This window comes from Vicia villosa, linkage group LG6 (assembly GCF_029867415.1).
Source record: "Vicia villosa cultivar HV-30 ecotype Madison, WI linkage group LG6, Vvil1.0, whole genome shotgun sequence".
In the NCBI taxonomy this organism is placed as follows: domain Eukaryota; kingdom Viridiplantae; phylum Streptophyta; class Magnoliopsida; order Fabales; family Fabaceae; genus Vicia; species Vicia villosa.
Window position 1 is genome coordinate 148,199,096 of NC_081185.1, and position 15,462 is coordinate 148,214,557.

The window sequence follows — 15,462 nt, forward strand, 5'->3', positions numbered from 1 at the left end:
GATTGATATATGATAACTAGTTTTGATTCAATATTGACGCAAATGTGAAACTCACATTTCTTAAGATAATTGTATATCTTTTATTAAATTTTTGTACTATCCTAATTATTGTTACTTTGGAAATTCAAATGTGGGGTATGATGTATATAAGTTAAGTCATCCTAGTTATATACGAAGATGGTCCTGATGTTGGTTTCAAATGGATGCATCATCAAACAAGAAAATTTGCAAGTATTGGGGCTAGATTAATTATCTTAGATTGAATTGATTTGGAACTAGTAGAGTTCTATTGAATGTGTTACTATTTTTCCAAAAAAAATATGGATGGTGAACGGGGGCGGGGAGTGGTTGTCGGTGCACGAGGTATGACAGTGAGACATTCCAAAGACTAAAGAGGGCGATGAGTGATCGCCGAATTCACATCGGAATGAGAGGGATTTATGGTTATGCAGATACAGGAATGCATGGTTGAAGGAAGGCTTATAAGGATTGATTGGTACTACTTGTACGAACAAGATGCATATTCTTTTTGGTACCTAACATATAAGAACTTCATAGTTAAGTGTGCTTGACTTGGAGTACTATTTGGATGGGTGACCTTCTAGGAAGTTTTTTGGAATGTGTGTGAATGAGGACAAACGCACGCTGAAAAGACTCATGTTGGTTTGTGGGGTCAATGGTAATCCTAAAAGCAATTTGGGGCGTTACAAATGGTATCAAAGCAGACATTTCCTAGTACGATGTGGTTCGAGGACGAACGGAAGTTGGTGGGCATGTAACACCTGAGGCCAACAAGGGAGGAGAGTGGATGTCGGTGCACGAGACATGACAATGAGACACTCCGCAAACTGAAAAAGGGTGAGGACTGGTCGCCGAATTTACATTAGAATGAGAGGGATCCTGAGGTTGTGCAGGTATGGGACTGCATATACCCCCGGCTTTGTAAACATTAGGTGTTTATTAAAGTTGAAATACCATGGATCTATGTTGTCCAAATGCTTTTATGCTAGCCAACTGTGCCAACTCATCATCTTCAGTGTTCTCACGCATGTGGTTGATAGTAACCTCGGTGACTTTACACATAAGTTATTTGACCTTATTAAAATATCCAATGAATGCTTTTTTTTTTTGCTGCATGCCTTCCTCTGACCTGATTTACAATTAGTTTAGAATCAATATTGACTTGGAGGTGAGAAATTCAATTTGAATGCACTTCTTTTATGGATTTACTTTTGAAAAGTAGAAATTTAATCCAAGGCCTCAAATAGTAGAGTCAATATTGAATTGAATGTACTTCTTTTATCATGGATTTGTACTTTGCCATATTATTTATACTTTTGAAATTAAATAGTTGAATTTGATGTATGTTGAGGCCTTGAAGTTCTTCAAGGACATTTCTTGCTTGTTTCCACTAATATTGGATGAATCATATATAAAGATGGTCTTGATGTTGGTGTCGGGTGGATGTGTCATATGAACCAGGAAATTTCCAAGTCATGGGACTTGATAAATTCTCTTGGCTAAACCGATTTAAAACTAGGAGAGTCTTATTGAATGTGTAAACATTTTTTCAAAAAGACAAAGTGTTTGCATGATTTTGTTTATGGATAAATCAATCTTAACGACATTGGGGTATTAATGAATTTAGTGTTGCGTCTCTGAGCTAACAAGACCATGGAAAATCCAATTTTCTAGTTTTTGGGATTATCCATCAGCTTGTTATAAAATTGTACTCACATAGTACATTGCATCTTTTAATTTATTTCTTCTACAAGCATCAAACTGATGACATATTTTTGGATGCTAAGTAAAAAATTAATTCAACGCATGATGTTTGTTTGGTTAAGACCTGAGGTGATGGATGATGTTGGTCTGGTCAAGACCCAAGACGATAAGAGAAGCATATCGAACTCGTTGAAGGCTTTATCACTAATGCATATAGTTTGTTAGCTTTAATGGTTTAACATACTACAACTCGTTGAAATTTATGTTTTTTTATCGTTGTTAAGAAATATTTTATTGGAGAGATATTATCTTAGTTTCCTGATCTTTGTCGAGTTGACACTCACTATATACACCATGGCCTTGTAAACACTTAGTGTCAGTCGATTTTTAAATGTCATGGATATGGGTTGTGCAAATGCTTTCATGTTAGTCAACTTTGCCAACTCGACAACTTTGGTATTTTCACTTGGGACATGTGGGTGATTGTAACCCTCGTGAACTTACACATAAGTTATTTGACCTTATTAAAATATCCAATGAAGGTTTACATTTTTCTTACTCAATGCATTCCTCTAACCATATTAACAACTAGTTTTTAGTCAATGTTGACTTAGAGGTGTGAAATCCTCATTTCCAAGATAATTGCAAATCTTTTATCAGGGTTTCATCTCTTGCCTCATTATTACTTTTGAAATTAAACTATGGGACATAATGTACGTTGATGCCTCTAAGTTCTTCAAGGATATTTCATGCATCGCTTCCACTGACATTGGATGAATCATAAACGAAGATGGTCCTAATGTTGATGTTACATAGATGTGTCATCTAAACCAAAAAATTTACCAAGTCCCAAAGTTTGATTGATTCTCTTGGCTCAAATCGATTTAGAACTAGGAGAGTTATATTGTAAGTGTTACCATGTTTTTTTTCGAAATAAAATGAGATTTTGCATGATTTTCTTGATGGATAGATTAGTCTTAATGACTACTAGGTATTAGTGAAAGTAATGTATAAGTCTTAGAGCCGACAATATCCAGGAAAAAATATCAAATTTCTAGTTTTTGAGATTGTGCATTTGCTTGTTTTAACATTTTACTCACAAAGTACATTGTATATTGTACTTTCTTTCTTCTACGAGCGTCGAGCTAATGGCATATTTTATGGATAGTAAAGAGTTAACGCAATGTATGACGTTGGTTTAGTTAAGACCAAATTTGATAAGAGAAGTATCTTTAATCCATTAAAGGTCTATTCATGTTTGAGATTATTGAAAATATTCTGACTTTTTTTAGGATTAGATAGAATGGCAAGGAGAGATCTTAGGAGTTGTAAAGGAAAAGGGATAAAAAAGTTGTTCTTCTTATAGGATTTACACTGGTTGGGTTAGATTGTGTTTAGCCTAACTCATCGCGCAACACGTTCAAATTTCAATGGATTGGGTTCCTTGTTCAACCTATAACTTCATTATCAAAATCGAACTGTACCAACTCGATCATTTACGAGTTGAGTTCACGTGTTGTGCACAAAATATCAATAAAAAATTATAACACAATTCAATAAAATTACACACATTTTCAACACTTAAATTTGAGTTGAGTTGAGTTCACGTGTTGTGCATAAAATAACAATAAAAAAAAATATAACACAATTAAATTAAATTGTATACATTTCAACACTTAAATTGGATGAAACATAGGTCATACCACTTAATAATAATAACACTTAGGCTATGTTTGGGAGTTTGGAGGGGGGGGGGGGGGGAAGACTTTTAAAAATGAAATTTTTAAAAAATATAGGAAAATATTTGACATTTTTTGAAAAAATGATTTTGTTAAAAGAGTCATTATTATTACTAAATTTTTAATTTTCAAAATACTATAACAACCTAAAAGATATTTGGAAAATTTATGTAGACCCTTCAAAATCCTCCTTCAATACAATTTTTTAGTTCTCCCGTTTTATTGGGGTTTTTAGTGTTATGAATAAACTCAAACCCTCCAACCCAAAATCTTTTTATCATTTTCATCCAATTCTTCCTATTTTTCTAAGCCCTCCCCGTCAAACTCCCAAACATAGCCTTAATTGGATGTAATCTCTTACCACTTGATAATAATAACACTTAATTGGATGAAACATAAGTCATGCCACTTAATAATAATTTCACTAATCTTAGTTAAGAGTTTCAAATCAGACAATATATGACTTGAACATGTGCCTATAAGTAGGTACAATCATCACTCTACTAGCCAAATAACATTTTTTAACATGGTATCAGAGTCTCGTTTAAGGTCTGGTGAGCCACCTATTATAATTTCTGCTATCGGTGCTATCGGACCGCCCACTATTTATTACCACATTCCAGTTGTCTAATCTTAAACACCCACCATTTATTTTCACGTTCCAATTGTCTAATCTTGTCAAACCACATTTCTTAAGAATCTCTAAAATTTATAAATTGAAAATGATACAAAAACATACAAAAAGCAACATGGAATCTTAAAATTACATATATTCATTTATCCAATATCGGTCTAGTAGCAAATATTAATAATTGAAATTAAATTAGAGGACAACGGTGGTTATATGTACATGGATGTCAGCCAATGGATAGTTGCTCATAAAATATGAAGCCTAAATTCCAATCAAAGAGAAGAATGACATCATTGGAAAGATATACTCCGTATAATTTTTGTTACAAATCTAATATTCCATTTGTTTCAAAATGACTATTGATTTCTGCACATAAATTAAAGAATGCAATAACTCAATGCACTAATAGTTGCCATAATATTCTTTCAAAAAAGTGCTATGATTTTAGGATTTACCCCTTCTCTTATCAGATTATGAGAAAGGATTTACACAGCAAACACCTTTTTTGAACTTGTTTTACAGTTAATTGTTTTATACTAACTGTCTTTTCTTTGAATCCAAACACACAACACTTGTCTCCAAGTCTTCAAATGTAAGTGCTTAAAGATTTAACCGTTAAGAAACCCAGCGCTACAAATTTGAAGTTCTATCTGGTAGGTAGCATAAATAAGTTAAGTATGCGGCCTCAAGAAATAATTGATAAACGGTTCTACATTCTAATTAACAATACAAAGAATCCACAAGAGAAAAGAAGTTACTAATACAATTTTCCTATCGTCGACCAGCACTGTCATGACTTGTCCAGTTTGTGGTAGCCAGATTGTCACAAAGGTTTGTCTAATTTCGTTGAGGACACGTCAAGCATCAATAAATTTTATATCAAAGGTTTGAGGATGTATCTGCCATACATTCAATGCTGCATACTCCTCTAAACACTCTTTCAACTGGGCTTCGCTGTACCCCTGTTCCAAAAGCAGAACTGTGGTGAGAATTTATTTGGGCAAAAATGAAACATCTTTACTATTAGAATAATTTGATCGGTTATGTTGTTAAAAAATAAATTGAAAAATATTTAGTTATTTTAAAAAGGGCTTTGTTTGGCAAATAGAAAATTTGACATAAATTTCTGAAACAAAATAGAAGATTCCAAAGGAAAAAAAATGCTAGGTATTGCATTGTGAGGAATTAGTTCCATACAGATATAATCAGAGTCTAAAAATTAGGAATTATGATCACTCAACTAAAGGCAGCCTAAAAAATGTCACCGAGAGTTTTAATGAAGTCTAGCAATAATTGGCCAATACTAACAAACTTAAGGTTCTTTGATTACTGTTGAATATTGTACTATTAAATAGTCAAATTGAGTCCAACCCATCAAGTCTGAAGTAGCAATCATTTTCTACAACACTACAGGGATACAGTTAAACTTCAAGCAGAATAAAGAATGAACTCACCTTTCGAGATATCCAATTCAATGCATCACGATAGTTGACGTCCATTTTGTGACTTCTAGCGGCTTCATCACGGAGTATAGAATAAATATCAGATATAGCATCCAGACCTGATCTTTGACGGTCATCAGAGTACAAAGAGAATTTTGACATCTGCATTAACCTCAATGCCTCATCCACATCACTCTGAGCAACAGTTTCAGCAAATCGGAGCCTTGCTAGGGCCTGTTAAGAAATTACAAGTGGAACTTTAATTGATTGTAGACAATATAAGAAATCATATTTAGATGCTTAGAGCTTCATGCTGTGGACTTAATAAAACAAGGCCACCAAACTATTAACAAAATACTCCTTTAAAGTCAAACATATTAACCAAAGCCTACTCAGTTTTAAATTTAAACAATACACTTTAAATGATGTAATAATGAACTGCAGATGTAAGCAGATAAGTTCTAATCTCAAAGAAAAGTCAATGCAATCCTATCTAAACAGGTAAGATAAAAGAAAAATAAAATAAACACTTACGGCTGATATGCGGAGAATGCTGAGCAATGTTCTGACAGTTGTATAGGAATGTGGAGTGGTGGATTTAGCTTCTTCTTGACGAATGCTAGAGTAAGCACTGGCAATATACTCTTCCAGTTCCCTTGGGACAGTAGGAGACAATCTTCTAGCAGTTGATATGTATGCACTAGATGAAAGAAACACAATTTAATTTGTTATAATTTCTATCTAGGATATGACAATATTGACACTCTGAAATTATATGAGCACGCAGAATAACATGCAATATAATCAGCAATATATTTGCAGTAAACTCTAATTATGTTGGGTAAAATGAAAAACACTTAGCAATTAGCACAATTCATATTCTATTCTTACCGTAGAACAGATGGTTCAAGAGGAGTGAATCCTAGTGCAGGGGACTCTTTGTTTTGGTGAACATAGACAACATGCCTTGCCATTTCAAGATCGTTATCCATGTCAGCTCGATCTAGAATCAACCACAGTAAATCAAACCTTGATAGGAGGGCAGGTGGAAGATTAATATTTTCAGCAGGAGTTCTTCTTAGATCATATCTTCCCCTTCATAGTTAAAATGGGTGAAATTAGATTTGGAAGCACAAAATGCACACATCATGTATCATATCAACAAGGTGTAAAGAAATAATACCATGCCGGGTTAGCTGCAGCAAGGACAGCAGTCCTTGCATTCAGTGATGTAGTGATTCCAGCCTTGGCAATGCTAACAGTCTGTTGTTCCATAACTTCATGTATAGATGTACGATCCGATTCATCCATCTTGTCAAATTCATCAATGGCGCATATGCCCATATCTGATAGCACCTGAAATTCAGAATGTTCCATCATTATCTCCATATATAACTGGAAACTACTAGTTTAAAAGACACAGATTGTATTGAATTAGAAGCTAAAATAGTAATTTGATGCATGACTTGTTTTCTATCTTCAATTAGCAAGTGCTGGCAGCATATAATGTGTTTTAGCTCATTTTTCTAGATTGTCAACCTATAGTATAAGTGCAAAATGGATTGACAGAATTACTAGACTTAAATACAACAAGATTACCAATGCCCCGCCCTCCAAAACCATCTCATTTGTCACTGGATCTTTCTGAACAGCAGCAGTTAGTCCAACTCCACTACTTCCTTTTCCAGTGGTGTATACACCCCTGGGTGCTACATTGATTATGTGTTTAAGAAGCTGACTCTTGGCAACACCAGGATCCCCCATCAAACATATATGTAGATCTCCTCTAATCTGCAATTAAATGAATTTTATAATATTTAGTCATTTAGTTGTGTACTCTAACAGACAAAATAAATTATATCAAACACACAACAGCCTTAACAACATAAAGTTTGAGGGAGGGGATAAAACAAATTTCATACAAATCACTAATATCATTGCAGTTATATAAACGATATCATGTCTTTATTCCTACTACTTCAACATGATTAATTTTATGTAAATCTTAAGTTCCATTAAACATGTGTGCATCAAATAATATGAAGTTAATTACCTTCATTCCATCTTTCAATTGCCGATGGGGTGCACCAACAAGAAGCAGCAGCAGTGCTTTCTTTATATCTTCATGTCCAAAAATTTCAGGAGCTAGTGACCTCGACAACTTATCATAGATATCACCGTCTTCTGCTAAACGTTTAATCTGCTCTTCTTCATCTCCTCTAAGCTCATATCTATGACATAATTAAATTATTAGGAAGCAGCCATGTAACTACATTCCCCCAAACTACTGTAATAAGATTAACTAATAGGTGTAAACTTCATTGTGCACAAACAAGTCAGGACAAAATCCCAGTGGACACCAATCCAAGCAGAAAATGGAATAAAAAGTCCAAGAAGAACTGCTGTATTGGAAGTGGGGGAAAAATAAAGGAGCCAGTTATTATAAATAAAAGATTTGCAAAAAGCAACTTACTCTTCATATTTTTTCTTAAAATGAGACACGGACATGGCCTCTAAGTATGTGTCAGCAACTAGGCCAGCACGCATTGCTCTAAAACCAACATAAGGTATAGGAAGAAAAATTCCAGATAGTTCAACTACATCACCAGGAGCTACCTGATTATACACAATGAGTAAGTTAATAAACAGTAGCAGAAATATAGCCAGTTAAACTTCAATATGTACACCAAGTCACTGTAATTATTAATCATGATTAGTGCACTTGTGTGTATCAACATAATTTTAGGTACTTGATAACAATTGACATGGTAATGTTAGTTCAATGCCATTAAAAGGAAATAACAAACCTTTCTAGTGAGTTCTCCCCTAAGATGAACAGTCATTGTTCGTGGAATATGACCCTTTGGAACATGTTCAGCTAATTCTTGAATTTTGGCCTGCAATTTAACCGTTTTAAAAATTCCTTATTCCAAAGTTAATAAGTAAAGATGCAGAACATGAAAAATAAAGTGATCAAGAATGTATCAGAATTTGATGGATCAAGGTGTAGTACAAACCTCTTGAAATCTCAAAAACTTTGATGCTCTCAGTTGAAGGATGACATTACCCTTGCTCTTGTTCGTGACACAGCGCCTTGATGGACACTCAAACAAAGGCATGAATATTCTAGCTGTTACTTCCTGTATAGAGTGCAGAGAAAACATTCAAGTTAAAAAAACTAAAAACAAGCATAGCTTTACCCCAAACCCAACAACAATGATAGCAACAAAGTCTTATCTCACTAAGTGGGTTTGGCTAGCCATACCCCACAACAAAGAGAAAAATCCATCCCAAAAATCTAGCAAGAATTAATCATAGTTACAAACCAATTTTAGTAGTAATACTTAAAACATAACTCATTAATATCCTGGTATTCAAATCCTAATAAAAGAAGGATACACCTTCATATATTGGAAAAAAAAAACAAGTCCAACACTAGTTAAAGATAGAACCCACAAAGGGTTTATATAGAGTGGCACCCCAACCTTACAAGCCGGTTTAATAAAAATGAGTTAGCCCAAACTCTAATTCTATCGCCAATCAACTACCTGGTAAAGTTCAAAGCCTATCTAATCAAAGCAGTTCTTGCAATACTCTAATCAACTACCTGGTAAATTTCAAAGCCTATCTAATCAAAGTAGTTCTTGCAATACTCTAATCAACTACCTGGTAAATTTCAAAGCCACAATCCTCACAGGTGTACACAGCAACCTGCATCAATGGTTTGACATCAGAGCATCTTGTAACTATTCCAGCTAATCTCACAAGCTGGCCAATGTTTGAAGCCTTCACCTCCCTAATTGTAAATGGTCGTCCTTTCGAAGATGCTTTAATATAAACTTCACTGCAAAACAACCCACAAATATATCAGAGTCTTGCATATAAAAGCCAAGGCCAAAAACCAAGCCTAGTAACATGTAACACAAATTAGCACAGAATCATATATTTTTACAAAACCCTAGAAATTAAACACGCCATAAAATGGAGTCTTACAAGAAGCGCTTAATTTCAGGAGGCATCTTCTGGTGCGGGTCAGAACCATCAGCACCTTCAGTTCCTTCATCAGATCTCTGAGTCATCAAAATATCATGATCATCATCCACAAACGTCTCAGTAGGCTCCGGCATGAGCTCGTCAATCGCATCAGCAAAAATCCCTACATATCTTCTCGTATTCTCAGTAACTCGCGTCAAAAAATCCTCATCTAGATCCTTATACTGAAAACAACAAACACATCACTTAAAATCACCAACTATAACTAAACCTTAGAAACTAACAATTACAATACAGTGAAAATGTCAATAAAACTAACGTTCATTAAGTCGTCGAGATCAATCTCAACAGATCGAGCTTTGTGGTTCGCAACATCTTGCTGAAACGAAAATGAAAATCAAAAGAGAGACACGAATTAGGGTTAACAGTGGGTTTAGATTAGATGAATCGAAATGAATAATTAACTAACTAACTAACTAACTAACCAGGATGTTGAGGTACTTGGCTTCGCCATTAGCGTCTGCGAATTCGGAAAGAAACCTACTCGCTAGAACTGAATGATAAAAAAGAGGATTTAGGTTAAATTCAACCAAAAACGAACATGAAGAAAAAATTGAAAGGGATGCGATAAGAGGATTTAGGTTTACCTTTGTCTGAGGCGAAATCGACACCTTTGGTGTTCATTGTTGAACTTCTCGGAGACGAAAACACGAGGAGAGAGAGAGAGAGAGAGAGGTTGTGGCGGAACGGTGGTAGTGAGTAGTGTATGAGAGTTGGATTGGGCGCGAAACTATAAGAGAAAGAGGGAACTTTTTGGCGGGAAAATGTATGCTACGATCTAATGTGTGGAATCCTGTGTGGTTCCAGGGTGTTCCGCTATGGAAAAAAACCGTTAGATTACGAATAATTGTGATTTTTAGGATAACTTTGTTTAGATTAAGAAAATAATTTTACTTTATAAAAAATCTGAAGCTAATTATTTTTAATGTTATAATTACTGTTTTTTTTTATTTGAAGATATGTAAAAAATATATTTTAGAAAATTACTATGATTAACTTTTCATTTCGATGTTAAAAATAGTTTTTTAACAAATATTTTTAAGATTAAAATTGTTCAAACTCCTTCAAATAATAATTGGGTTAAGTTGAGTATTGATGGGGCTTGTAAAAACAATTTGGTAGATGGTTGTCGGAGAGTGATAAGAGATGAGAATGGTAGGTGGTTGGGAGGTTTCTCTAAATATTTGGGTCATTGTAATGTCTTTATGGTTGAATTGTGGGATTTATTTGTATTTTGGACTGCGTCGAGCAGGCCCAATCCTCAGCCCGTAGACGAGCAGGTCCAAACCGCACTCAAAGCCCAATTGTCATCCTACTCCTTCCTAACTGTTATGGCTTCAACCTACGTGCTACACGAAGAGCACATGGTCAAACCCACTAGCATAGAATTTAGTCAGCTCCTTCTGAACCCTACGTTATACTCATCCATGGTACGAGTCATTTGTTGACTCAGCCCTATCACGTAGGATCGTGGCAGTTTCCTACTACTTAGGTCTTTAATAAATTCAACCCAATTAGGAAATCTTAACCCAGCTATGGGCTATAAATACCCTCTTTTACTAGAGGGTTGGGGATTTAATATTATTCACTCACATGCTGAATCTCTGTACTTGCTCTCCTTACTCGTATTCTTACTTTAGCATCAGCATACCTTGCAGGTACACCCCCCGGTTCACAAAAGATCACAGTTACAGACCCGGACGGTCCAGTCTGATCAGGTACAATCAGTTTGAAAGCCTCGTGCTTAGTTTGTCTCTCGAATTTCGAAAGGTATAAGTCAACATGAATTCTACATTCGTGGTTCTGGCTATTGTCAAAGGTAATTCAAGAGCTAGAGAGAACTTGGCGATTATCTTTAAGATAAAAAAACTAATGGAGAAACATGAAGAAGTTAGTGTGTCTCATTCTTTTAAAAAGGTGAACAAATGTGTTGATGTGCTTCTGAGTCTTTGTTGTAATATAGGTCATGGTATTGTGTGCTACAATTTAACGCTCGATTGTTTAATTAGTCTTTTGGATGATGATTTTCAAGGTGTCTCATACTTTAGGATGGTGATTGAGTAATTTGTTTGTTATCCTGGGTCTGGAGCCCTTTTTATAACAAAAAAAATTGAATTTTTTTATAAAATATTCAATTTTGTAAATAAAAACCTATAATTTATAAAAAGGTGTTTATTTTTTAAAACATGATACTCTTTTTATCACTTTTCATATAGTTATGAAGTGATGGTAAAATATATAACGGAGAAATAATTGAATTTTAATATTAATTTGTTTTTTATATAAATTTTTACATTTTTTCTAAAGTAATTTGATTTGTAGAGAGAAAAGCTAATTTTTTATTTAAGTAAAATAAATATATAAAAAATTTTGCGGAAAATTTTATGTTTAGCCCAAAACCATATATATATATATATATATATATATATATATATATATATATATATATATATATATATATATATATATATACTTCGGAATTTTTAATGATAAATTAATGATTAAGAGCATTTGCGATTATTTTTCTTTAGATATGACAACGGGGCGGAGGCGCGTTTAAGCATATTCAGCCCCTCCCCGCCCCAAATTTGATTGGGGCTAATAATTTGTCCCACGTCCTCAGCGACGAACGAGTTTCTCCGCCCCACTTTTGTTCATACTCGCATAAATTATAATTTTTTTAAAATGCGTATTTTTCCAATAGCAATACATGTTAATAATCAAACTAAATAATTAATTATTTTAAAAATAATTATAATGTTTGATTACTTTTATTTAATTTATATTTTTTAAATAATAAATAATAATTCTAATAAATAATATTTTAATATTAAAAAAATAAATGAATAATAGAATCTAAAAATTTATAATAATAAATTAATTTTAATAGGCGGGGGCGGGCGGGTACTACCATTAACACCTTGTACCCGTAATTAAAAATCGGATTTTTCCCATACCCGCCCCCAATTAAATTGGATTTTTTCCGTTAAATTCGGGACGGAGCCAGATTTATCTGCCATGCCTATTTCCATTTATGCAATTTACTCTAAGTTTCAATCATTAATATTAGCTGTCATTATAATTTTCTATATTTGGAGAACTATAATACGTTGTCACCAAGAAACACACAAGAACCATAAATTAATCTCCTGGCATACAGGTAGCCTCCCCATTCTACATATAGGTAATAAATCAAATATGTAAAATATGATCGATAAAATTGCAGTTCATATTGATTAGTGCCTTTAACGTAGTGTAAGATGTGCTTGAGAGCTTGCACGTGAACGCCTATTTGATTATGCATAAATAAACAAATTAGTTGTATTGAGTGTTGTCTTTGAGGGCGTATAAGATGGGCTACCGTACAGGGCCTCAAATTTTTCACAGTTAAATTGTTACTAAACATGACATCATAAACCTTTGCTATTATTAAAATAGGGTTAAACAGAGCCTATAATTATTTTTTCCATCATTTAACCATGATTAACCTACGCAAGGCCTCCAAAAAAATTGAGACGGAACTGGTTGTGTTGCATGTGAGATGTATGACCTTATGACTGTGATATACTATAGAGCATATACAATATTTTGACAAAGATATGGATCCAAGTTCTTAACCTAATGATTTGAGAGCTTTTGACCTAATTCTTAAGGAGGAGTGCTTTTGTGGTCTTCCAATAAGATTTTGTTCCGATTAATATATGTAAAAATGGGAATCAATTAACAACATTATAAAATATGCATCGTACTGAGGTATAAGCTTCATTTAAAAAAATCATTATAAGGGAGCACAAAATCAATACAAAAGAAGTATGGTCTCAATTGGTTCAAAACGTTTCTAGATGCACGTTATGATTAATAGAGAATGAGAAAGATCAAATGGAAGATGTAGCATAAATAAATATAAATGTGATTGCTTAATAAGGACAACATACAAATTATCATGTGCTTGTGTATTTGTGGAAAGGTTACTCCATGATAGAACAATATGTTTGGAAGAAATTCACACTCACTAAAAGATGTCAGGATATAAAACTGGTGGCGAAGACTTAGAGGAAAGACATATAAATGTACCTCTTCTCTCATTATGGGAAGTTATTGAAGTGTGTCTATGACATTATAACTAATTTTTGGTGTCTACAAATATTTGTTTCCTGTGTTTTACTATGGGCATATTTAGAATTATATAATATAAGTGTGTATTTTGCATATTTGGAATGTAGAATTCAAAATACAGCAGCAACAAATTTTGTTTTTATATTCAAATATCTTAACATATGTTTAAGAATTACATGCAAAATTTAAAGTTATTTCCATAAATAAGAGGGTACATAATAAAGAGAAGTTATATTTGTTTTCTTTTTTCATAAATAACTTCAATATTTGTCAACCTTCAAATAAGTACACGAATTTTTGAAGTTGTGATGATAACAAGTACACCAGTATGGAGAACACTTGTATACTCTAACTATTGTTGAGTGTGCAAATCAAAGAGTCAAGCTTGAGTGCACCTGATGATGTTGATCTAAGCGCATACAAAATATGAAGAACAGCGGCATCTAAAGTTCTGAAGAATCTATTGATTGGCATAATCTGAAGAATGGCGAAGTCTAAAGATTGGCTATATTTGAAGCAAGCAGACTCTGACGAAAAATAATGACTTTCAAATTTGAGCAAGCTTCATCACTATTCATCAGAAGCCCCTGATTCAAAGGGATAATGTCTGAAAGAATATCTTCAAGAAATAACAAATCAAATCAAGCATCTAGGTTATCAAGTCAATGTATTTACAAGAATCTATCCAGAAGATATCTGAGACATATTCTAACTTTCTATGACTCTGATATCTCAAAGCTCTGAAGAACTTGCTATGAACAAGCTTAATCATAACTTATCTGAAGCCTCTAACTCAAGAAGTTAAGTGTGAAGAAAGATAATGACTCTGACCTCTAATCAAGCGTCGTCTAATTCTATCAAAAGCCTATTAAATCATGAAGTTAGTTATAACGGGAATTTTATATGGAAATATTATAATAGTCCAAGATCACGTGACAACAGTACAATATCCTATCCATATGCCAAGATAAAGGATTGTACTTTCTATATGTGTTGTTTTCACACATCACATTATCCTCCACTATTTATTTTAAAATCTAATGATTCAGATTCATTTTCATATAACTTACTTTTTCTCAATATATATATATATATATATATATATATATATATATATATATATATATATATATATATATATATATATATATATTAAATCATGAAGTTAGTTATAACAGGAATTTTGTATCGAAATATTATAATAGTCCAAGATCATGTGACAACAATACAATATCATATCCATATGACAAGATAAAGGATTGTACTTTCTATATGTGTTGTTTTCACACATCACATTATCCTTTACTATTTATTTTAAAATCTAATGATTCATATTCATTTTCATATAACTTACTTTTTCTATATATATATATATATATATATATATATATATATATATATATATATATATATATATATATATATATATATATATATATATATATATATATATATATATATATATATATATATATATATATATATATATATATATATATATATATATATATATAAAGGATTTAAATACATTAATAAATATAAAATGACACTGAATATAATAAATAGTATATAAATTGTAGAAGACTATTGAGTTCAAAATTGAATTCCTTTAATAGGATTTTAATTAATATTTTAATTAGTCAAATACTATAATTTGTTTTTAAATATTTTTAAAATACGATCAATAAATAAAATAAAATATTTTTAAATAATGTCAAAATTAAATAAAATATTTATGTAATTCGAACTCAATACC

General features: G+C 32.7%; 1 protein-coding gene across 1 annotated transcript; it reads right to left on the bottom strand.

Annotated features, from left to right (window-relative positions):
* Nucleotides 1-4,676: 4,676 nt before the first annotated feature.
* Nucleotides 4,677-10,313, bottom strand: LOC131610425 (DNA replication licensing factor MCM7). Its single transcript, XM_058882370.1, has 15 exons — nt 10,178-10,313; nt 10,016-10,083; nt 9,850-9,909; nt 9,531-9,754; nt 9,204-9,381; nt 8,555-8,677; nt 8,345-8,434; nt 8,011-8,153; nt 7,591-7,768; nt 7,137-7,328; nt 6,721-6,893; nt 6,429-6,632; nt 6,072-6,237; nt 5,550-5,771; nt 4,677-5,057 (listed from the first exon to the last, which is right to left on the bottom strand). The coding sequence occupies exons 1-15, from the start codon at nt 10,212-10,214 to the stop codon at nt 4,953-4,955; spliced, it is 2,163 nt and encodes a 720-aa protein (XP_058738353.1). The 5' UTR covers nt 10,215-10,313; the 3' UTR covers nt 4,677-4,952.
* Nucleotides 10,314-15,462: the final 5,149 nt, after the last annotated feature.